General features: G+C 49.4%; 1 protein-coding gene across 1 annotated transcript; it reads left to right on the forward strand.

The window, feature by feature from the left end:
- The first annotated feature begins 20,101 nt into the window (after nt 1-20,101).
- HES1 (hes family bHLH transcription factor 1) lies at nt 20,102-22,508 on the forward strand. The gene is made up of 4 exons (XM_060100137.1): nt 20,102-20,428; nt 20,567-20,662; nt 20,910-20,997; nt 21,656-22,508. Exons 1-4 carry the CDS (start codon nt 20,321-20,323, stop codon nt 22,204-22,206), a joined length of 843 nt encoding a protein of 280 aa, XP_059956120.1. The 5' UTR covers nt 20,102-20,320; the 3' UTR covers nt 22,207-22,508.
- Nucleotides 22,509-22,981: the final 473 nt, after the last annotated feature.

The raw sequence follows: 22,981 nt of genomic DNA on the forward strand, positions 1-22,981 counted from the left end.
ACCCAACATACAAAGGTTCTAGATCTTTAAATACATGAAATATTTTATGAGATACTGTCATTAATGCTTCAAAAAGTAAGTTCAGGGAGTTCCCTGGTGGCACAGTGATTAAGACTCTGCGCTCCTGATGCAAGGGACCCAGGTTCATTCCCTGGTCAGGGAACTAGATCCCACATGCGTGCTACAACTAAGAGTTCGCATGCCACAACTAAGGAGCACACCAGCCACAACTAAGGAGCCCGCCTGCTGCAACTAAGACTCAGCACAACCAAATAAAAAAATTAATTTAAAAAATTAAAAAAAAAAAAAAGTAAGTTCAACCAAACATATTTTCCTGTGACCATTTCCTAGAGGTTAAAGGAAAAAGAGGTTGTAGTTTTTTTCCCAGGCATAATATTACAGGTGGGGTGATGTACTAGTGTCCCAGGGCTGCCAGAAACAAAGTACCACAAACTTTGGGTGACTTGAAACAACAGAAATGTATTGTCTTGGGAGGGTTTTGGAGGCTGGAAGTCTGGGTCAAGGTGTCAGCAGGGCCACGCCCCCTCTGAAACCTACAGAGGAGAATCTTCGCTTGCCTGTCCAAGATTCTGCTGTCTGCCAGTATTCCTTAGTATTCTAGGCCTGTAGAGGCATCACAGCAGTCTCTACCTCCATCATCACATGGCCATCTTCTCTCTCTGTGTCTCTGGCTCTGTGTCTCTTCTTCTCTTCTTACGAGGACGCCAGTCATTTTGGTTTTTTGTTGTTTTTTTAAAAAAAAATTCATTTATTTATTTATTTGGTTGCGCTGGTCTTAGGTGTGACAGGTGGGCTCCTTAGTTGCAGCTCATGGGCTCCACAGTGGTGGCTTGGCAGCTCCTTAGTTGTGGCATGTGAACTCTTAGTTGCGGCACACATGTGGGATCTAGTTCCCTGATCAGGGATCAAAGCTGGGTCCCCTGTATTAGGAGCATGGAGTCTTAACCACTGCACCCCCAGGGAAGCTCTGCCAGTCATTTTGGATTAAAGGCCTACCCTACTCCCGTATGACTTCACTTTATCTTAATGACATAGTAACAAAACTCTAACGATGCTAATTTTCAAATAAGGTCACATTCTGAGGTACTGGGGGTTAGGACTGCAACACATATTTTTTAGGGGATACAATTCAACCCATAACAGGTGATGACTACCAACAGCTATAAGCCCAGCTCATAAAAGGAAAACACAGAGGCCACAGAATTGATACAGCTCCAGTCAGTCCTGGGAAGGCCCTTAGCTACAGATACATCTGTGATTCCTCCCAAAGAGGGGAACAAGCCATTCTTTGATCAATCCTTTTAGCAAATATTCACTAAGCAACTACTAAGTGTCCTACATATGCTGTCTGTGGGTGAGAGAGATAAGATAAGGTCCCAGTTATTGATGGTGAATATTAGAAGATACTTGGTAGTATTGTAATTCTTCGTTCCACTGTCTCCAGCCTACCCCACTGAACTGTGAACAGTTTAAGGGGCAGGTACTTTCCCTGCCTGTGCAGCAGCTCCCCCATACCCAAAATCCTTTGTGGAATCAGGTAGCAAGGAGCTTTTGGGCAGAGAAAAACCAGCATACAAGTGGTTAAAGGACAGTGTGCTACAGGTCAGAGGGGGCAAAGTCCAAAATCCCGGGAGGCACAAGGGAAGACTCATAAGATTTTTCCAGCTGCAGAGGATTTTTGAGACCATCTTAGTTGATGGCTTCAAACTTGAACACAAAAAGCCAATAGAACATTTTCTTTGCAAAAAATCATGTTAGGACATACAATGTGTGTACAGGCAAAAGCCAGATCCTTCTGGTGGAAGGAAAAGAGGGCTAGGGAGAGCCCCTCCCACTCAGCGCATCTCCAAGTTCTGTCCCTGAGCTTCCTGGGAGGAAACTCCTCCCTAGGCATTTTCTGAAAACCATTAGACTACCAATGGGCAAACTGAGGCCCAGAGAGGTGGGAATGAATACCATGTTCAGCGACATGCGTCCATGCAGAAGCAGGATCAGAACTCAGATCTTTCTCTGACTTCCAAGGTGAAGCTTCCTGCACTACCTCATGCTCTCAGGGTGAAGGGGACAAGAAGAGGGATTTTCACACCCTCTGATCTTTCTTTTCATACATACAGACTCTACTCTCCTACGGCCTCTGCCTGGCCCCCACATTGCATTTCCTGGCAGGGACATATCCAGCACCAGCCCCTGGGCGTGTGTTCTAACCTTCTTCTCCCGGAGGCAGGGGAAGGGACTCAGTGACTTTCTGGGTCTCTTCCAGTCCAGTGATACTGAGGCTCCAATTAGGCTGCCTTTCCTTATAACCCCGATGTCACCTTCTAAGCTACCCGGGACTTACTCCACTCCATCCCTTTATGGAAGAGGAAAATCAAGGCTCATGAGACACAAATGGGGAGTTGTTTCTTCACAAGTTTGCTCTGAATCCAGTTTTTTCTCACCCACATAATTGACAGAGAGAGTGTGAGTTGGGGAGATACCTAGATTTCTAAAAGGAAATGAGCCCCCAAATATGTCCAACTTCATTTGGGACAGTTTAGAAGTCCATACTCAAGGAACAACACCCAATACTCAGTTTTCTTAGCCTAACCAATTCAACACTGAGAGAAGCTTCCAGGGATGCAGGCTCTCCTCATGAAGTGTCCTGTCCACCTCTGAGATCAGTTTGGCCTCCATCCATTGAAATAACTCCCCAAACACTCACTGCAACCTCTGAGGAAGGTGAGTCCAGAGTCACTTTCCTGCCAGTCAAAGGAAGGGCAGTCATTTGGAGAAATCTCCAGGGAGTGTTGCCTCTAGGAGTAATGATGGGCCTTGCCATGTATATTCAAGACCTCTGGGTTCAAGTCCAGGGTTTGCCACTTACTACTGGTGACTTGGGACCAATCTCTTGATTTCTCTTGAACCTACCCTACCCACCCTGTACATTGGGGGTTTATTAAACATTCATTCAACACACACTGAGCACCTACCAGTGCCAGGTAGAGCTGTGGTAAATTTTTCCCCTCCCTACTTCCCAGGCTATTGTGAGGACCAGACCAGCAGGGATCTGAATGGCTGTCAGTGGTGGGGATACAGGGATGCTGTTTCTACTCTAAGATTCCCATGGAGTGGGAGACATTTATTTCCTCAGCATGTCTCTTACCCCTCCAGACCTCATTCTCTGATCTGATGCCAAAACAATGTGATTGGATCTCATGTTTTTCATGATTTTCCATCACATCACCCATTTTGAGGGCTGAGTTGGCACCTGAAAAACCATCAACCATGCAAATTGGCATTCTTCAATTTTCCTATAAAAATGGTGAATGACACGAACTTAGTCTTATCACCCTGTATCCTCAGCAGAGCCAGACATACAGAAGATGCTCAATAAATGTGTTGAATGAATGAGTGAATGGGAAATGTTGCCTCCAAAGAAGGGAATTAGTCAAATTAGAATTCAGGGGAAGGACCACTTTTCTATGGGTTTATTTTACCCATCTCCCAATAGCTTAGCATCTTTTCTAAATATTCCTGACTCCATGAATGACTCCAGTTGTGTGCTTCCTCTCTGGCTATGGCATGAAAACCCTTGGGACACAGTGTGCTGTCCAGCTGCCAGGCCTGACTTCAGTCCCCTGATCACACCGGTTACACACGCAGGAGGGGACGATGCGTGTGTCCCCTGCCACCCTCAAGCTAACTGCCAGGGCCAAGTGGAATATTTTCATCCGGCCTTTCCCCCCTTTCTTTTTTCTCTTAAGCTTCTTCTAGTGATAAAAGCTGAAGCAAATTGAAATTGGCAGCTCTGTGGTCTTCCAGCGACAGGCAAAGTACTAGAGATCATGTGAACCACACTTTTAAAAAGTTAAAAAAAAATCTAATCTTGCCTCAATAAAAACGACATCATGTCACTGTAACCGGCAGGAGGGGGAAAGGCTTGAAAGTTGCTGGCAGCGGCCCAGCAGAGTTCAGGGGTTCTGTTGGCTGCGCTGAATTCCCACGGGAAAGGTAGAGGGAGAGTACTGCCTTTCAGGTGAGCCTTGGAGGCCCCAGGAAGAGTAGGAGGATGACATAGCCCCCCCTGAAATCTCCCTTCACTCTCTGCATTGCTGTTATCACGGCTCAGGGCCTGGCTTCCTCCGTCCCTTTTCCCACCTGCCTTCCTTCTCTATGTAGCTCTTGGCTGTGCACCTCCCTCTGGCTGGCTGACTTGGAGGGAGAGACAACAGCCAGCCTTGGACATCTCAATGGCCCAGACCAAGAGCCAAAGAGGGTGGTAGCAAATGCCCCAATTCCACCCCAGTGTGGAGCCTTTGCAAACTCAGCCCTATGTGATCTGAGCCAAATACAACAATAAAAATGGCAGGTTAGCTGCAGTGGCAATAGCTACCACTGGCCCTTCTGCACAGGAGCTGCGTCAGCCCTGGGGAGGGCAGTGCTGGGAGCTGGTTCTCACAGCAACTCAGTTTACCTTCAATTGGTAGTTCCTGGCTGCTACCAGCCATTGGCTGTTCATTAGCGATCCCCGGATGTGTGTGCATGGGACAGGTAAGAGTGACTGCCTCTGGGGCAGGGTTTGGGGGATGAGGGCCACAGATGGAAGGGTTACTTTTCAGTATCTACCCTTTGTACTGCTTGAAAATTTTAACCATATGCACTTTTTAGTTAAATCAATGAACAGATAAAGAAAAATCCATTAGCAGCAAATGAACCCTCAGTGATGCCTGCCTCTCCTGACTTCTCAAACTGGGGTACACAGGACCCACAGAGGTACAGAGTGTTCCAACAAGAGGAAATCTGGAACTTCAATTTTCCTTGAAAGGTTGGGCAGAGGGAGCAGATATATTATTTTTATATTAAAAGAAATAGGAATATATGCAGAGTATAATGCAAAATGTACTTGGATGATTAAGAGGAAACATAATATTTTCATTTGTACGATATACCATATACTAACAAGCCAACCCACAGGCTAATGAAGTATTCGGTGCCAGTTCTTGTGCTTCAGGGGCCCTGAGGCTGCAGGGGTGCTTGAGGTGTGTCTGTATCCAGGGGCTGCTCTGTGAAGCTGAGTCTAGTTAGTGTCCAGGGACCAAGAGGGGAGGAGGTCAGAAAGTCGGGGCTGGGGGCAGGGGTGGAGCTGAGCTTTGGAGGATAGGAAGGATCTTGATTGGCAGAGAGCACTGAGCAGGGGAGTTTATGGGCATGTGTTGGTGGCCTGAGCAGAATGTGGCAGAGGGAAATGTGTGATGCCCTGCAGGGAGAAGGAAGGTGAACCCGGATAGTAGAAGACTCTGCTGAGGGGCTGTGGAGCTTAGACTCAATGCAGCCAGCCAGTGCTTCTCAAACTTGTTCCTGAAGCCCCACTTCAAGGTGGAGGGAGGAGCGTACACTCCCTGGGGGGTTCAGGAGGTGGCCAGAAGCTGCCCACCACATGGGAGATCTTTCCTAGCAGTGTTAGTTTGACCTTCAGAAATACACCCAAACTCCAATCAACTCTTTGCTACCATTCTGGGCCAAGCCACCTTCATCTCTTACCTGAATGAATGTCATAGCTTCCTAAGCATGATCTCCTTGCCTCCATGCTTGCCTACCCCAGAGCAGCCAAAGCCATCCTTTAATAATATGAAGGAGATCGTGTGACCTCTTTGCACAAACGCTTGCAGTGGCTCCTGCCTCCCTCAGAGCACAGCCAGGCCGTTAGAATGGCCCAGAGCCTGCCCCATCCAGCCCTGCCACTCTCTGCATCCCCTCCCTCTCCCTCCCATTCCCCCTTGGTTACTTGGAGCCAATCACTCTGGCCTCCTTGTTTTCCGAGAGCACATCGGCCAGACATGGTCCTGCCTCAGAGCCTTTGCACTTGCTGTTTCCTCTCTTTAGGAAGCTACCCCCCAGACGTTCATGTACTGGCTCCCTCCTCTGTTTCAAGTCTTTTCTCTAAGGCCTTTGCTGACTGTGCCATTTAAACCTGCACCTCCTGGCACTTCCTTCTCCCCATCCCTGCTTGATTTCTCTCTTTAGTACTTGTCATCTTTTAATATACTATCTTACCCATTTATTTATTTTGCTTGTCTACCTCTCCATCTAGAATGTAGGCTCCAAAAGAGTAAGGATTTTTTAGATTTTTATTTATTTATTTATATTATTATTTTTTTTTAATTTCTGCTTTTCTACCATGTAAAGTCATGCAACTCCTCCTTAAGAAAAGTTCCATTAGTAAGTATAGAAGGAATGAGGGAAATGATTAGACTACCCCAGGAATGATTGCCATAGGCAAGATCCTCTGATGGACTCTAAAATTAGTGGGCAGAAGTGTAAGCAGAAATAGGATATTTGAGTAGTCTTGAAGTAACACCCCCCAAACATTTAGGAAATACAAAGGGGAAAATCCTAACTGTACAGAGGCCAGTACTGGTGGAAACCACCTTCACCTCGTGATCATGGTCAACAACAGCAGTGAAATATAAGCAGCATTGTACAGCCCCTGACATGCTGCCCTGGAAAGGGCTCACCAGCCCTGTGCTATTCTCCTTAGCGACAAAGCTCCTCTATATAACTGTGAGAAAACATCAGACAGACCCCAGTGGAGGACACTCCCTGAAGCAACTGACTAGTACTCTTGTCGTATCATGACAGACAAGAAAAGACTGTGGAATTGTCACAAGTTGAAGGGGGACTAAAGCGACAAGATAACTAAATGCACCGTGGACCCTGGATGGGATCCTGGAACAGGATGAAATACAGTAGAAAAAATGATGAAATCCAAAACAAATCTATAGTTTGTACCAAGATTATTTTTCAACGATCTGTTCATGGTTATATAAGATAACCATGTCACCAGGGTGGGGTGTGTAACAGAGGCAAAGCTGGTTAAAGGGTATAAGAGAGCTGTACTATTTTTGCAACTTTTCTGTAAGTCTAAAATTGTCTCAAAAAAAGTTTAAGGGTCGTTGGAGTCAAATTTGGCAGTTATTTTTCACTGAACTCTAGGCTTTGGGGCTGAAAGTAGGGCAAATAAGTCTAGGAGTTACTATTAAAAGTGGAATTGTGGGGCTTCCCTGGTTGCACAGTGGTTAAGAACCCCCCTGTCAATGCAGGGGACACGGGTTCGAGCCCTGGTCCGGGAAGATCCCACATGCCGTGGAGCAACTAAGCCCACCGTGAACCACAACTACTGAGCCTGTGCTCTAGAGCCCGTGAGCCACAACTACTGAGTCCACGCACCACAACTACTGAAGCCCGTGTGCCTAGAGCCCGTGCTCCACAACAAGGGAAGCCCCTGCTTGCCGCAACTAGAGAAAGCCCATGCGCAGCAATGAAGACCCAACGCGGCCTAATTAATTAATTAATTTAAAGGATAATAATTTTTTAAAAAGCGGAATTGTGGAAGAAGGGTCTCCACAATTAGTTGTTCCAGCGACAGCCCTGCGTGGCATCTTTTGAGTCCTCTTTCCCCACCGTGACCCAGTCAGTCGCCAAGACCTGAACATCTTTAATTCATTCCCCCCAGCCCTCCAGCCCCCCTTTAATGAAGGCAGGTCTCCGCCCTCTCCTCTGCCAGGGCCTCCCTTGCACCAGGTGAAAACGGAAGAGGGTAACAAGTGGGGCTCTGGAGAAAGGGTGCCCCTAAAAGCCCATAAAGAGAATCCCTTGCAAACCACTGACACAGACTGACCAGACAGGTGGGAAGAAAATGAAGGCACATGACATGGAAACCAAAGGGGAAAAGTTGCCTGACCTCTCAGCAAATGAAAGGGAAAATCTATAAAACTCAAAAGGCCCAGTCGTGGTCACTCCACACAATCTTTATTCAGTGAGAGAAAGCGGTGGGCCCCGCACAGGGTATCAAAGACCGAGAGCCCACATTATCTCCAGTTTTACCTCAAAGAACCCAGCATATTTGGGTGTTTTTCTTTTTTTAATCTCCCCCCTTTCACTTATTGTCTCAGAGTAAACACTTGTGATTCATAAATGCCTGAAGAGTGAATCAGTATTCTCCTGTTCAAACCAGCAGAGGCCATATCCAACAATAGCCCACGATGTATTATTAATCATTAAATGGGCACATATAAGAACACTCAGGTGAAGGAGCCATTTTTCTTTTCTTTCTTGTCTTTTTTTTTTTTTTTAAGGGAATTAACAAAGCCCAAACCTTGAGTTTGAACTATTTAGAAAAAAAATGTGATTTTTGTTTGTTTGTTCGGCTTTTGGTTTTGGGGTGGGTTTTGGTTTTTGTTTACCACTGAAGACTTAGTCAAATTCAAGGCAAAAAGAGCAAATATTTCAGGTGGGAAAATGTTCTTTCCTTTGGAGTCTTCCTTCAGCCATTAAACAATGGCCTGAGTGTCCAATTGCAGCACTCACTTTTTCCATGTTCACATGCCCAAGAAAAATGGATGTACTCAGCCATGGTTGGTCAGTGCCAGAGTCCCTGGAAGCATTGCTATGCTGTAGCCATAACCTGGGTGCAAACTCGCAGGTGGGGAAGCTTGGACCACACCTGCTCTATCGAAGAAGAAACCGAGTCATGTCAAACATGCCTTAAGCACAACCATCCAACCATCACAGGGCCTCCCTCTGACCGTCCCTTCTCCTATACACACTAAGGTCCCCTAGGTTCAAAACTGGGGCTCCTCCCTGTATGGAAGGTAAATCAATGGCATCACCTTCCAAAGATGAAGAAATGCTAAAACATTAGTGACTTAAAAATAATATTTCTTAGGAATTCCCTGGTGGTTTATTGGTTGGGACTCTAGGCTTCCACTGCAGGGGGCATGGATTCAATCCCTGGTTGGGGAACTAAGATCCCGCAAGCCGCATGGCACGGCCAATAAGTTTTTTCTTCTTCTTAGGAAGCATCTCTGATAAAAGATATCTAAATAGGCAGATGAACAAACTAGGACCTGCCATTGTAGGCCCACAGAACTACGATGGTCATGTGTCCCAGTTTTTATGCGAATTGTCCTGACATAATTGTTAATAGCATTAGTTTTCACTCTCAAAAGTGTTCCAGTTTAGAACATAAATTATATGGGCACCTACAAGCAGGAAAGGTCTGAAACATTCATCTTTCCCACCCATCTTACCTCATGGAAGTGTGACTGGCATCCAGGGAGGGCCTGCCCATGTTTACTCTTTTGGATGAAGTGTCCCTCTACAGCCCTTCCGGTCCCTCGTGTTGTCGGCCAGGGGGAATGAATCCACCTCCAGTCCACATCCTGTGTGCCTGGCCCCTGCCGATGCCCTTGCCTCCATCTAGAGCTCTACTTTCCATGGGCCTGAGGCTCATTTTAATTATTCCAGGTAGGGCTACACCAAGGTGTGCACCTGCCCACAAACAAAGCCACCAGAGTGCTTAGATGGTAGAGACCCTCCTCCCTGGAAAAGAAAAAGCCAGCTAATTTTTTAGGTTCCTCCTGGTCCCACAGCCTTTGATTCATAAAAGACTGCTGAAGCTTTTGATTTGTCAAATACCTGTAGACCAATTTATCACAGTGGTTGTCCATCCATTTCTTTGAGAATATTAACATCTGAATATTTTTTAAATGAATGTCTATCTTGTATGCCAGATATAAATATAAACATATATATGGCATATATATAGCAATATGATAAAAGCATCTGAGAACTTATATTGTATTTACAATATGCCAGGTACTGTTCTAAACATATTCCATATATTAGTCCTCCTAACAATCCTATAAGGTAAGTACTATGAATTTCTCCCCATTTAACAGGCAAGTAAATTGAGGTACAGAATAGTCACGTCACATAGCTAGAATGTGAATAAGCTGGAATGTGAACCCAGGCAGTCAGGCTCCAGAGCCTTTGCTTTGTAGCCACCCTTAACATATATAGAGATATGCACTCAACATTCCTAACAAATAATCAACGGGTCAGTCAAATCTCAGCTGTAAAACATTGAGGAAGGTGCTATTTAAATATAAGAGGCCATTTCACCTCGACTTTACAGCCCCCTTTATCAATAATACTGAGCATCGTAAAACAACAGGTGTGTTGGGGTGCTCTATAAAAACAGGTGTTTTTGTGTGCTGTATTGACAGTTTTTAAACCCAGTGTGTCTGGGCGTGATTCCTACATATTCTTGGTTACACGCAATCTTCCACGAGGGGTTGGCATGCATAGGGAGAGTGAGGGCAGGAGAAGAGGTGAGCAGTGGCCCTTCCTGGGGACCAGGTGTAGGCTTCCGCACCTCCCGGTGACTGCCCACCAGACTCACCTTTCCCAGGTATCCTCCTTGCTTTCTTTCCCAGTTTTCCAGCAGGACCAGTGATCTCTCCCGTGGCCTTTTTCCTTTCCATCTGCTGCCCAGTGGTGGAACCTGCCTGCTTACATCTTACTTATTAACTATACGTAGATACGGCAGACTGCGATTACAGTAGAATTGTTTGGGAGCTCAGTATCTCGCTCCTTCCCACGCACCTTACCCTGAGAATTGCTTTGTACTTTCGTATTGCCGTGTGCTGGTGTGCCTTTAATAACCATCAATAAAGATAGGCCTGGGAAAACACAGCCAGCCGTAGATTCCTCTCAGTTCTCCTGATTGCAACAGAAGAGAGCTGTCCGCAGGGCTGTCCCTGCTGCCCAGAGGTGCTTACCCGTCAAAGTAAACCCACTCCTTGGACTCAGCAACCAAGGAAAATTTAGAAAAGTACCCTGACCCTCTCAGGGGTCCATTGAATCGCCAGTAAAACATTTTTTGAAGTCGAAGTTCACTCGTGCATTTATTGTCTAATATTTGGGGGTGCTGACTCTGTGAAAGATATTATAACAGACACTGTAAGACGTTTCTTTGCTTCTTTATCAGAGAAGCAATAGAGATGAAGAATGTGGAGAGTAAAGGGGCAATGTTTATAATATAAACCTGGGATGTCGCCCCTCTGCACAGATGGATAGCATTTGAATAGCAGGCAAGGATGGAAGTAACTGTCAAAATAGACATGTAGTTTTGCCCTCCACATAGTAGGTGCTCGCAAATAGTCATTGACCGGAATTAAGTTAAACAGGAAATTAGAGGTTGGACGGCTTCCACCCCTGACAGGATTGTCTGGCTACCATCCACACAGGTTCACTCCATACAAAGAAGACAAGCTGCGACTCCACCCTCTGTCCAGATGACTTGGAGTTCTAGACCAAGTCCAGGTCTGTCCCAGGGGCCGGGACTTTGAGGGTAAGTGAGGAGGGTGTAGGGGGTTGAATAGCCCCCCAGGACAGGGAGCTCAAATACCTGAACGTGAGTACCAGGTCGCTCTGTGACTGTGGGAGTCTGGTGAGATAAAGGCCACAGCTGGATCCGTGGATGAGACCCGCATAGCTTGGCAACCTGCTCCAGGAGACAGCCAACGCTCAGGGACTTTATCAAGAGAGCTCCATCGGTCAGGCAGGAGGTGCCGCCACTCACAGCCTCCAGGCTCCTCTACGATTTCAGTCAAGGGGCCTGTAGAAGCCCAGCCCTGCAAAAGGAGCTTCCTCTCCCCTACTTTCCAGAGTACAGGCAGGGTTGGGCTGCCGGGACCCAGAATGCACTGCAGTATGTGGGCAGTTGCCCACACGGTCAGGGAGCTGGAGATGAACCCTGGGTCCTCGGTCCTTCCCCCGGCACTAGAAGAATTTGATGTGCTTGCCTCCCCCTCTGCTGAGTCACCCTGCCGCCTTCTCTCCAGGACGACCACCCTCAGACTGGCTACAGAGCAGGATGCAGTCTCCATACTGCCCCCATTCCCTGCCATCACCCCAAACAATCCCACCGCTTCTTCCAGTCTGTGGGCTCTTGTGTTATGCCTATAGCAATACAAAAGCATAGAACAAATAACTAGTGAGGAAAAGTGATACCAGTTCCAGAGTTCTACAAGGGCCCTCAGTCACAGACCCGGCGTCCCTTCCTGAGATTTTCCAGGAAGCCTCTCAGAAGGTCCCAGATGCTGAACTAAGCAGCTCAACCTCAGCCCAGTGAAAACTATGGTCATCACCTTTCCATGTCCTTTCCGGAACCTGCTCAGTCATTTTCTTGCTAAGTGGGATTCCTTCCCTTCACCTTCTCCACCCTGGCTTCCTGCCACAAGAAAGTACCCTTCCTCCTTGCTCCCCGCCCAAGATGTGTCTTCCGGATTACTGATACTCTCTAAAAATTGATCGTCTTCTCCCTTCTTCCCTCTGTTCCAGTTTCTTGACATCTTATTCTTGCCGGTGGCTGAGAAAGGAAAGTTTGTTCTCTCCTGGCCTCTAAGCTCCCTGCCCTGTTTCTCTAGAGGTACAACTTTCCAGGAAGCTTGTCTATCCTATATCCTGTGCCCTCAACAGCCCATGGTCTCCTGAACTAACCACTGGAATCCTCTCTCTCCCCTTCCCTGGGCCTTCCACCATGTCTTTCTAGGCTAGGTTATAAGGCTATATATGAGGACAAAATGCTGTAATGAACTATAAAGTGCCTTGTCCACTGTCAAATACTACAAGGCAAGAAGACAGGTACCCTCCAACTCTGTGGAAGAGACCAGCTCCCGAAATGCTAGAACCCCCCAGAGTCTTAAGTGGCAGTTGTGGAAGCTGCCCGGACTGTCTTTTCTTGTTCCCTAAACCTGATACATAAAAGGAAAATGCATATCTCACATGCAAATACCATCTCTCTACCACTTGGAAAAATTCATTCTTTTTCTCACCTCTCCCTCTGCTTTTCTGTGTGGCCCCTGCGAGCAGCTTCCTGCCTCCTGGAACTCAGAAATCAAGATCTCTTCTTTTCCAGAGGTCACAGGGTGGTGAGCAAATTCTAGAGGGAATCACGGTGCAGCAAGCCTGGCATTTAACCACGCTATGTGCTGGGCATATTCTGTCACACCACCACACTCGCCTACCAGCAGGTAGCTCTGGTTCTCAACCGGAAAATCCATCTTTGGGGGTCATGTTAGTCACTTGCTGTAGATGATATTTCCAAACGTTCTTCTCATACAGATACAGAGGGGCGGGTTTCTGGACTGGTGGGTCGGAAACTCGAGCCTAATTCTGGCCTTCTCCTCCCTCTCTGGGGAAGCTGTTAAACCTTAGTCTAGTCACTTCTTCCTAGGCTCAATTTTCCTATGCACTCAATGAACGGACCCATTAAGCCACCTGTGAGGTCTCTTACTTTGCCTCCCCTATCCCTTTCCTATAAGCCGAGGAAAATAAGCAAGGGTGACAATGACAGCGACTTTGATTTAAAATATGCCTTATACATTCATCCCATATCACTTTCTGGCCCTAAGTTTTATCCAAGTAATTCTCTTGGTTAGCTACATTGTTTCTGTTTTTGATTTTTTGAGAAACTTGATCTGATGTCACAATGTGAGCAGCGATCAGCAAGCCCAGCAAACCCATGTCCTGGGTTTCAAGGGGCTAAGACTTCCCCCCACCTTCCTGAGTCTGCCAGAGGTCCCTACAGGCACCAGCCCCCGTGCAGTTCTGAGCCTTTTACACGCAAGGGTGCAAGTCAGCAACCGTGCAATCCCTCAGAAATGCCCGCCTTCATCCCTGGGCTTGCAGGCTTGCCTCACTGCAGCCCTGCTCAGAGAGTAAAAGGTTAGCTGAGAGCACATTTAGAGCCTGCCCGCCATGGCTGCTGTGGCCAAATGTGGGAGTTAAGCTGTCCCCGGTGCCCTGCCCCCATCCCATGGGAAAGGCTTTCCTGGCAACCATCCTCTTTTTGGGCCCATTAGAAAAGTGCACATTCCCTTGGTCCCACTGGCTGTGGTCAAGTTTTCCAAAGGGCTGGGGGGAAGCAGAAAGCATTACAGCCTGCTATGAGCCAATGCTGAAAAGTTTCTGTTTTTCCACCGTCACCCACGATTTGCAGTTTGAGGTCCCAGCTTGGCCAGAAACCAACTAGGCAGTTTTGTTTAGAAGTAGCAACTTATTTTTATCAAAGATGGAATGCAGAGTTGCGGTCGTTTCGAATGCCACTGCATGGCAACCAGGACTCTTGCTGCAAGCATTCCTGAATCCTCTTCTGAGGGTAGACACTTGGCTTTCTTGCCTATCCCTTTCTCCATCCAAATGCTGGGTGCAGAGCCACTCAAGTGCCTCAAAATTAAGAAGAAAAAAGTTCTGGAAATTCAAAGTATCTTTATTAAAGTAACTCTTTTATTTTATTTATTTATTTATTTATTTATTTATTTAAAGTGTCTATTTTAAATCCACGTTCTGGCAGTGATCACAACTCTGTAAACGCATCCTCAGTTTCCCAAAGCCCACAGCACTGTGGCGTGATGGAAAGGGCTTCGAGCTGGCTTCTGGCCCCCATTCTGGCCCTATGTTGCTTGAGCCAGTCCTTGGCCCTCTCTGGGCCTTAGAGTACCCACTTGTAATCGGAGATTGCCTGGACCAGCTTCCTCAACCTTTCTGGATCAAAAAAGCTTTGAGATTCTGCTAAAAGCTGTGGACCCTCTCCTTGGAGGGGGGGCAGGAAATGATGCATTTGTTCATTCATTCAAAAAGTATTTAGCTCCTGCTAAATATGCATGGAGAGGCATAATTTTGAATTCCATTTCAGGGGGTTCCCTGGGGGTTCATCCGTGAACCTTAAGGTCAGAAATCCCTGTCGTGAATTCTGCTGTGATGAGCATATATGGACTCATCTAGAGGGACCACAATAATGATTTTAGTAAAGGATCACAAAACTACCAGTCAGGCAGATGCCAGAAGACGAAGGCAGCAAGGCAGTCATTACATCATGCAGGTGATGCCTGGCTTCCCTCGCCTTCTCGGTGCCCCCAGCCAGCACGCACGAGGGCAAACACGCGTGCACACTGGGGCAGGAATGTGCTGTTTCTGGGCACTTGTACTGTGGGGAGCTGGCTGCAGCCCTACAGAGACAAACATCTCTTCTATCCTTGGCTTTATTTTTCTCACGGTCTCTGAAAGGGCTGCGATCAGGTGATAGGTGTGGGACTGCTCCCTGTACAGGTGCGGAGCAGGTATGGAGGGGAGGGGAAAATCCGCCCAGTGTGTACTTACTCAAAGCTCTTTCAATAGCCCTCCCAGGATAGCTCTTGGCAGGGCAGCTACCACGTCCCTGGCAGGCTGCAGGGAATCTGAGTGTGAGAAAGTCAGTCAAGCGGAGGAAAAGGGGTTGGGGGGGAAGCTTCAAGTCCTCAGGCAAAATACCTTTTTTCTTCTTCTCTCACTCTTTCTCCTTTCTTTAGCTTTAAACCAAACCCAGAAACCATTCTGATACCCAGGGACAAAGGAGAGTCTCACTAGAGATGCGGTTATTTGTTTTATGGTTTAAAGCAAACAGGTGATGCAATAAGATGGAGAAAAATCACCCTTCATGAGGCAGAAAGGGGGAAGGAGACAAACACAGCAGCCCCTGATTGTATTTATTGGGCGTGATACAGTGGGAGAGATTCCTGGTGTTTTGCTGGTCTCACATGGGGATCAAAGAAATGACCTCCACTGATGAACAGGGTTCAGTTTTCTCTGTGCTTTGGGGGGAGGGGCGGAGGGGATGAGGAAGACGGAAAAATAAAGGCTGTTTCTCTCTAAGAAGAGCTTTCCAAATCCAAAAGGCTTTTCTTGAGTTTAGGAGCTTAGTTACCCATTTGAGAAGGTGCAGAGAGTGTCCCGTTGGTTGGTACTATTTTCACTGCCCAGAATAAGGATGCTGAAAAATAGCATCTGAGCACATTTGCAAAGAAAGTTTCTACTTGAATGGTTGGGATGGAGGGCTGACAATTTCATGGCTTGGTTTTTTGTTTGTTTGTTTATTTGGTCCAGAAACAAATTCATGGCAAAATTTTGACTGGCTCTATCTGAAAATGTGTGTGTGTGTGTGTGTGTGTGTTTAAATTATTTGCTCATTCTACCAGTCTAAGCACTCCTAAAGTGGCAGTAAACGAGTTGTTGATTAACTATTTGGCCAATGAGGCTGTTATAGGCACTGCAGTGAGACCATAACTTGACTATGTTCAACATTCTCCATGCACCTTCAGGGTGCCAAATCCTCAGGAGATGACAGAATCGGGGGGAAAAAAGGCTCTTAGGCTAGAAGTGACAGGGGTGGCATGCCCTGCTAGTTAATTAGGGCCCAAGAGCAGTCAATGTCATAGCAGAGTTTAATAGAGGAAGTCACTGGCTCTCATAGATTTGGGGGTAACCTGGAAAGGGTTAACTAACAATCTTCCCTGGGAAGATTTTCATTCCTTGGAAGAATCTGGGTCAGAGTATTTATGCAGTTTTTAAAAAGTCAGATGCTGAGCAGAAGCCTTTTAAGAAGCTTGCAAAGTCTGCACAGCAGAAAGCAGGGTAACTTCATAGTCTCATCACCTTTCACCAAGAGGATGTCAAACACACAGGGAAACTCCACTTTTTTCAAAAGCAACAGACAATTTTCTGTCATCACCACTTTTCCATCTGTTTAAAATAAGAAGGAAAAGCCCTTCCCCACTGGCCCAGGTTGCAGGTCAACAAAGGAGGCATTGTTCATCATTTCTTCAGAACATGATAGGGCACAGCCCACTCTGCAGTGTGTAAAGAAAACACACAAAAAAATCCCAGAGAGTAGCCTGAGGGGCAAGAGTGAGTAAACTCGCCTGCAATGAGGTACAGGTTTGGCTGCAGACTTGAGGGCTGTCCTGGAAGACGGAAATGAGGCTTGGAAGGTAAATTCGGTCCCAGTCACAAGGATTCCTTGGTTGGACTCCAGGCTGTGGGGGAACATTGCAGTAAAGGGTAGGCAGGTTTCTGAATAACTTGGATCATTGGACAATGTGCAGTCAACGCCCAGGCGAGCTAGTTCTAGGCAGGTGCTTCCGGGTGAGTGTCAGTCTACACCTGTCACCTAGGAACCTCCTTTATTGGTAGGAACCTCCTTTACTGGTTTGCACCTCCTAACTGGGCCCTCTGCCTCTGAACCTTGCAAACCACTCTCCACGTTTTCCCAGAGCCATCTTCCTAAAGGAGAACTTTGATGTCCCTTCTCTGCTCGAGAGCATTTCATAGCTCTCCACTGTCTAAAGATAAATCCAAAGTCATTTAGCAAGATGTTTAAGGGCCTTATGTCTCCTCCTCCTCCAGTGCCTTCTTACACTCCTGGCTGTCACACACCCTAGGCTCCAGACCATGTTCCCTGAATAAAGACCTCAAGTTCCAAAGTCTAGGCTTTCAGTGCCATGGGTACTGCCATCCTCCCCAGCCCCATGACTCACCACATTTCCAACACCCCAATCCTACCTATTTTTCAAGATACAAAGCACAGGACACCTCCTCCAGGAATTTTTCCAGGATACCCCAGTTGATGAGTAATTCAATTATCCTAAAACTTCATAGCATTTCACTTCTATCTAGACATATAACTGTCTCTCTTGAACCTAGGACCTACCAAAGGAATATACGTGGAAATAGGCAGATATCAGCTGTGCTTAAGAGTTCAGTGTCTCTCTGCCCTAGGCTTCCTGAGGGCAATAACTATTGTATTTATCCCTGTACCCCCCCCCCCATATAGACCAGAAATAGTGTTGCCCATACAGGTGTGGTTCAGTGTTTCTTTTAGGTTCTCCTGATCTGATGGCTTGGGCCATCATCCAAGCCCTAAAAGAAAGGAATAATAGAGGAATGCTCGGTCATCAATCAGAAAATCAGAGTCTGTCTGCCTCCAGAGTTGCAACTCCTTACAGGCTGCCATTCTATCGCTCGTCGTGGTAATCCCAGGGTTTTTAACAGTGTCTGGCACAGAGCATGCGTTCCGTAATGAGAAGACAGGGGCTTGCCCAAGGTCACCCAGAGTCGGGAACCGCTGAATCTCATCCGGGACGAGATCTGGTGAAATCATTTACAACATTATCTCAGTGGGGAGCTCAGAGGAAGGAAGGAATGAAGTGACTGAGAAATGTGTGCCAGTCCTCCGGCGGCCTCTAAGCCTAGGGAAGGGCTGGGAGGGCGGGGGGCGACATCAAACAAGACGCGCTCAGCTCCCGGGCTGCCCTGAGCAGCGCCCCGAGCTCCCGGGCGGCGGGAAGGGCGGAAGGGGTGGGGGCGCGGGGCCCGGCGACCCGGGCAAGCGGGCGGGAGGGAGGCGGTGGCGGCGGCGGTGGCGGCCGGCCGGCCGGGGCAGGGTGCGTCGCCCGCCCTGCGCGGCAAATCCCCCAGGGAGGCCGCCGCCAGAGCCCTGGCGCTCCCGGCCCGGCGCCCGCCACGTGGCACCCGGCAGCGGCAGCGGCGGCTCCTCCCGGCGCGCGGCCCGGCCAACCGGCAGCACGCAGCCGCCCGCGCCGCCCGCCTCCTCCCGGCCGCCCGCCGGCGGCCTCCCGGGCGCAGCGAGGGGGAGCTGCCCGGCCGCCCTGGACCCGGGGAAGGGGCGGGCGGCGCGAAGCCGCTTTAACCGTAGCCGCCGAGCGGAGGCAGGAGGCTGACCCGGCCGCTTCCTAAGTGCGGTCAGGCATCTCGTGACCGCGGCGGGCGCCGGAGGCCCCGCGGTGGTAGGGAGGACCGGGACTGGGAGCAAACAAGAAGGCCCCCACCCCTCCCCCGGGCTAGTGAGGCTTTCGGCAGAGTTAAAACCTCAAGCCCGAAATCAGGGTGGAGTGGGGGGTTGGAATAATTCCCCACTCTCCACCCCAGGGCGTGCGCTCCCCGGCCGGAAGGGCTGACCTTGGCCCGGCGGAGTTGGGGGTGGGTGGGTGGGTGGTAAGCTCCGGGGCTCGGCTCCCGCCGCCCCCTCGGATTCCTGGCCCGGCGGGGGCCAGAGGAGGGGGGCCCGGACACACACACACACAAACACACACACACACACCCCACACGCAGCGCGCGCCAATGAGCCCCGGCCAAAGCGCAGGGGGCGGGGTTTTCCCAGGCTCGAGCACAGCAGCTGCTATTTACCTTCTTGGCTTCTCCCGGGGACCAGGAACCAGCCCCCGCGCTCCGCCGCCCGCCGCCGCCCCCCGCCTCCCTGCCCCCGGGGCGCGCGCACACACACTCACACACGCACGCACACACACATCCTCCCGATCGGGCCGCAGCCGCGGCGGCAATAAAACATCCTGGCACGTGCTTCGGCTCCTGGCGCGCCCTTGCCGGCCGGCTGATGTCAAACTGCAGCTCGGCTGGTGTAGCTCTTAAAGGGCCCGCGCGCACCGGGTGCCGAGGCTGCCCCGGCCGCCCGCGGGGCGAGAAGGAGGGAGAGGCTGCCGCTCCGCTCGGCACCTCAACATGCGGCAGAATCGAGAGCCGGCGGGTGGAAAGGGAAAGGGTGGCGAGGACGCTCGCGCGTCCCTGAGGCATTTCCATCAAAGCCCCCCTTGTTCATCTTTCATTTGAAATTCCATTTCCTTTCTGCTCAGTTGGAAATTATTCTGATTGTTTCCTGGGGAAGCGCGGGGTCCAAGGCCCCAACTCCAGAAGAGAAATGAGGGCCGGGACGGGGTGGGCGTGTGGGGGGGGGAGGGCGGGGATCAAAAACCACCTTGCTCTGAAAAACCTGCAAATGTAAGATGGAGGCACTTTTTCTGCATGCAAGAAGGAATTTTTTTGGTTCATTTTCTGCATGGTCGACTTTCACCCCTCTCCTCCCCCGAATGTGCGGAGTCTAAGCGGGAAATCACTTGGATGTTTCCGTAACTCACACCCTTACACAATTCCCCCCTTTTAACCACTGCAATTATAACCTTTTATCCGTGCCCTTCTAAACCTTTTTAAAAGTATATTTCAAATGAACTTCTTATTAGCGTCAAAGCAGTTCTGTTACACATGAACGGAAATAAGGAGCAAAGACCCTAGCCCCAAAAGAAATAAACTAGACTAGAGCAAACCCAATGCGGAAAAATCCTCTCTAAAGCAAAGCCCAGCAGGGAGAGTAGCAAAGGGTTAAAATCCTTTTGATTGACGTTGTAGCCTCTGGTGCCCCGGGCTCAGGCGCGCGCCATTGGCCGCCAGGCCTTGTGCCTGGCGGCCAATGGGGGGGCGCGGTCCACGAGCGGTGCCGCGTGTCTCCTCCTCCCATTGGCTGAAAGTTACTGTGGGAAAGAAAGTTTGGGAAGTTTCACACGAGCCGTTCGCGTGCAGTCCCAGATATATATAGAGGCCGCCAGGGCCTGGGGATCACACAGGATCCGGAGCTGGTGCTGATAACAGTGGAATCCCCTGTCTACCTCTCTCCTTGGTCCTGGAATTGCGCTACCGATCACCAAGTAGCCATAAGATATTGTAATAAACCCTCAGCACTTGCTCAGTAGTTTTGCGAAAGTCTCAAGTAGAAGGGATATAAACAAAACAAATTTTTTGTGTGAAGGACTCCAAAAATAAAATTCTCTAGGGATTAAAAAAAAAAAAGAAAATGCCAGCTGATATAATGGAGAAAAATTCCTCGTCCCCGGTGGCTGCTACCCCAGCCAGTGTCAACACGACACCGGATAAACCAAAGACAGCATCTGAGCACAGAAAGGTAAGGGCAGTACCTGCATCTCTTGCAGCCCCAAGAGATTAAGACGGGGTTGTGGGCTCCTTTCTCCCTTAAAATCGAGGGGTGAAATGGCCGGTCCCATGGGAACTCAGCGCCGTTTTTTTTTTTTTTTCTTTACAGTCATCAAAGCCTATCATGGAGAAAAGACGAAGAGCAAGAATAAATGAAAGTCTGAGCCAGCTGAAAACACTGATTTTGGATGCTCTTAAGAAAGATGTAAGTGGGTAATTCTGCTTTTTTTTTAAATAAAAAAACAAAATACTATTTCTCAGGTATTAAGAGTGAAACCCCCTTGCCAGCGGGATCTTCTCCGCCTGCACTGCATTCTCTGAGGCGGGAGGGCTGAGCCCCTCTAGCCGGGGTCTAGGGATGTCGCCACCACGGCCGGGGGCGGGGAGGGACCCCCAGCACTCCGAGGCCGCTGGCGGGGCTCTCACTTTCCTCCCTTGCCTCTTCGGTGCAGAGCTCACGGCATTCTAAGCTGGAGAAGGCAGACATTCTGGAAATGACAGTGAAGCACCTCCGGAACCTGCAGCGGGCGCAGATGACGGGTGAGGGCGGCTCGCCGCGTCCCCCTCTGCGGGCGTCCCTCTCTCCCCGCGGTGATTTCTTCCAGACTTCCGCCCGTGGTTGTGAGAGGCATTCAGCTACATTTTACTGCCTTGGCTCACTCTTGCGTTCCCACGGTCTGGGGCTTATTTATAGCCACAACTCCAAGTTGTTACTGTTCCGGAAAGGGAGGGAGAGAGGTTGTAGCAGCGAGGGCTGCGGGCGGCTTGGCAGTGGGGGAAGCGGGTGGGGGCGAAAGGACTTAGAACCGTGGCGGTTTTTAAGCTGCGTGGAGCCTGGGGTCATCTGGTTTAACACTCCCTCCTCCCCCACTACAGAACGGGAAATACGGCTCGGATGGTAGAGAAGGGGGGAAGGGCATTATCCAAGGTCACATCGCGCGAGGGTAGGGAGGAGGCAAATCTGAGGCTCGAGATCGGTTTAAATGGAGCGACAGGGAACGGAGAGGGAGCGTCTCGGGTTCGGTCGCCAAGCTAGTGTGGAGAGGCGGATGGTTTTTCTAAACCCAGCCCGGTAGCCAAGAGGCAGTTCCGCGGGCGGGTGGTCAGGAAGGCGCGCGGCGGGGACCTCCCAGGGCGGAGGCGTCGGCTTCGGGGCCAGGGCTGTTCGGTGACCCGTCTGTCTCCTTCTGGCCCGCAGCCGCGCTAAGCACAGACCCGAGCGTGCTGGGGAAGTACCGCGCCGGCTTCAGCGAGTGCATGAACGAGGTGACCCGCTTCCTGTCCACGTGTGAGGGCGTTAACACCGAGGTGCGCACCCGGCTCCTCGGCCACCTGGCCAACTGCATGACCCAGATCAACGCCATGACTTACCCTGGGCAGCCGCACCCCGCCTTACAGGCGCCGCCGCCACCCCCTCCGGGACCCGGAGGTCCGCAGCACGCGCCGTTCGCGCCGCCTCCGCCGCTCGTGCCCATCCCCGGGGGTGCGGCGCCCCCTCCCGGCGGCGCGCCCTGCAAGCTGGGCAGCCCGGCTGGAGAGGCGGCTAAGGTGTTCGGCGGCTTCCAGGTGGTGCCGGCTCCCGACGGCCAGTTTGCCTTCCTCATCCCCAACGGGGCCTTCGCTCACAGCGGCCCAGTCATCCCAGTCTACACCAGCAACAGCGGGACCTCCGTGGGCCCCAACGCGGTGTCGCCTTCCAGCGGCCCCTCGCTCACGGCGGACTCCATGTGGAGGCCGTGGCGGAACTGAGGGGCTCAGGCCACCCCTCCCCCTAAATTCCCCAACCCATCTCTCTTCCCTCGGGACACTAAACAGGAACTTGGAGGCTGGGAAAGAAGGGAGGACTTTTGTGATTAAGTGGTTACTTTGTTTTTTTTTAATTTCTAAAGTTACTTTTTTGTAGAGAGCTGTATTAAGTGACTGACCATGCACTATATTTGTATATATTTTATATGTTCATATTGGATTGCGCCTTTGTATTATAAAAGTTCAGATGACATTTCGTTTTTTACACGAGATTTCTTTTTTATGTGATGCCAAAGATGCTTGAAAATGCTCTTAAAATATCTTCCTTTTGGGAAGTTTATTTGAGAAAATATAATAAAAGAAAAAAGAGTGAATGCTCTTATGTCTTAGAACTGATTATTTCAGAATATGTAAAAAAGAAGGTCTCGGCAGAATTTGAATTACATGTAATCTGAGAATTCAGGAATTGGCTCTTTTGTTATTAAAAGAACATTTTAAAAAATCTGTCCAACCTTCTACCAACCCTCCTTGAACTAAATTCCATTTAATTTGTGGGAACCCATCTGATATGGCTTCTCTGATCAATTTGTGGTCAATCTCTTAAAGGATTTCAAAAACTTTTCTAGTTGCAGTTGGGTAGTTCATTCAGTCCTGGCGCTCATACTGGCTCCTTCTGAGGGTGGAACAGGGCTGAATTCATGAAGTTTATCAATCCAGTACTATTGCCCACTGCACATTTACGGGTGGCTCCTGCACCACTACTGCCCTGGGGTAGCTC

This window comes from Mesoplodon densirostris, chromosome 5 (assembly GCF_025265405.1).
Source record: "Mesoplodon densirostris isolate mMesDen1 chromosome 5, mMesDen1 primary haplotype, whole genome shotgun sequence".
NCBI lineage: Eukaryota > Metazoa > Chordata > Mammalia > Artiodactyla > Ziphiidae > Mesoplodon > Mesoplodon densirostris.

Bases quoted from the DNA above. Each gene is read 5' to 3' on its own strand.
- HES1 (XM_060100137.1), top strand. From the start codon at position 20,321: ATGCCAGCTGATATAATGGAGAAAAATTCCTCGTCCCCGGTGGCTGCT. The intron at 20,663-20,909 runs GTAAGTGGGTAA...TCTTCGGTGCAG, and splicing joins TGGATGCTCTTAAGAAAGAT to AGCTCACGGCATTCTAAGCT. The intron at 20,998-21,655 runs GTGAGGGCGGCT...TCTGGCCCGCAG, and splicing joins GCAGCGGGCGCAGATGACGG to CCGCGCTAAGCACAGACCCG.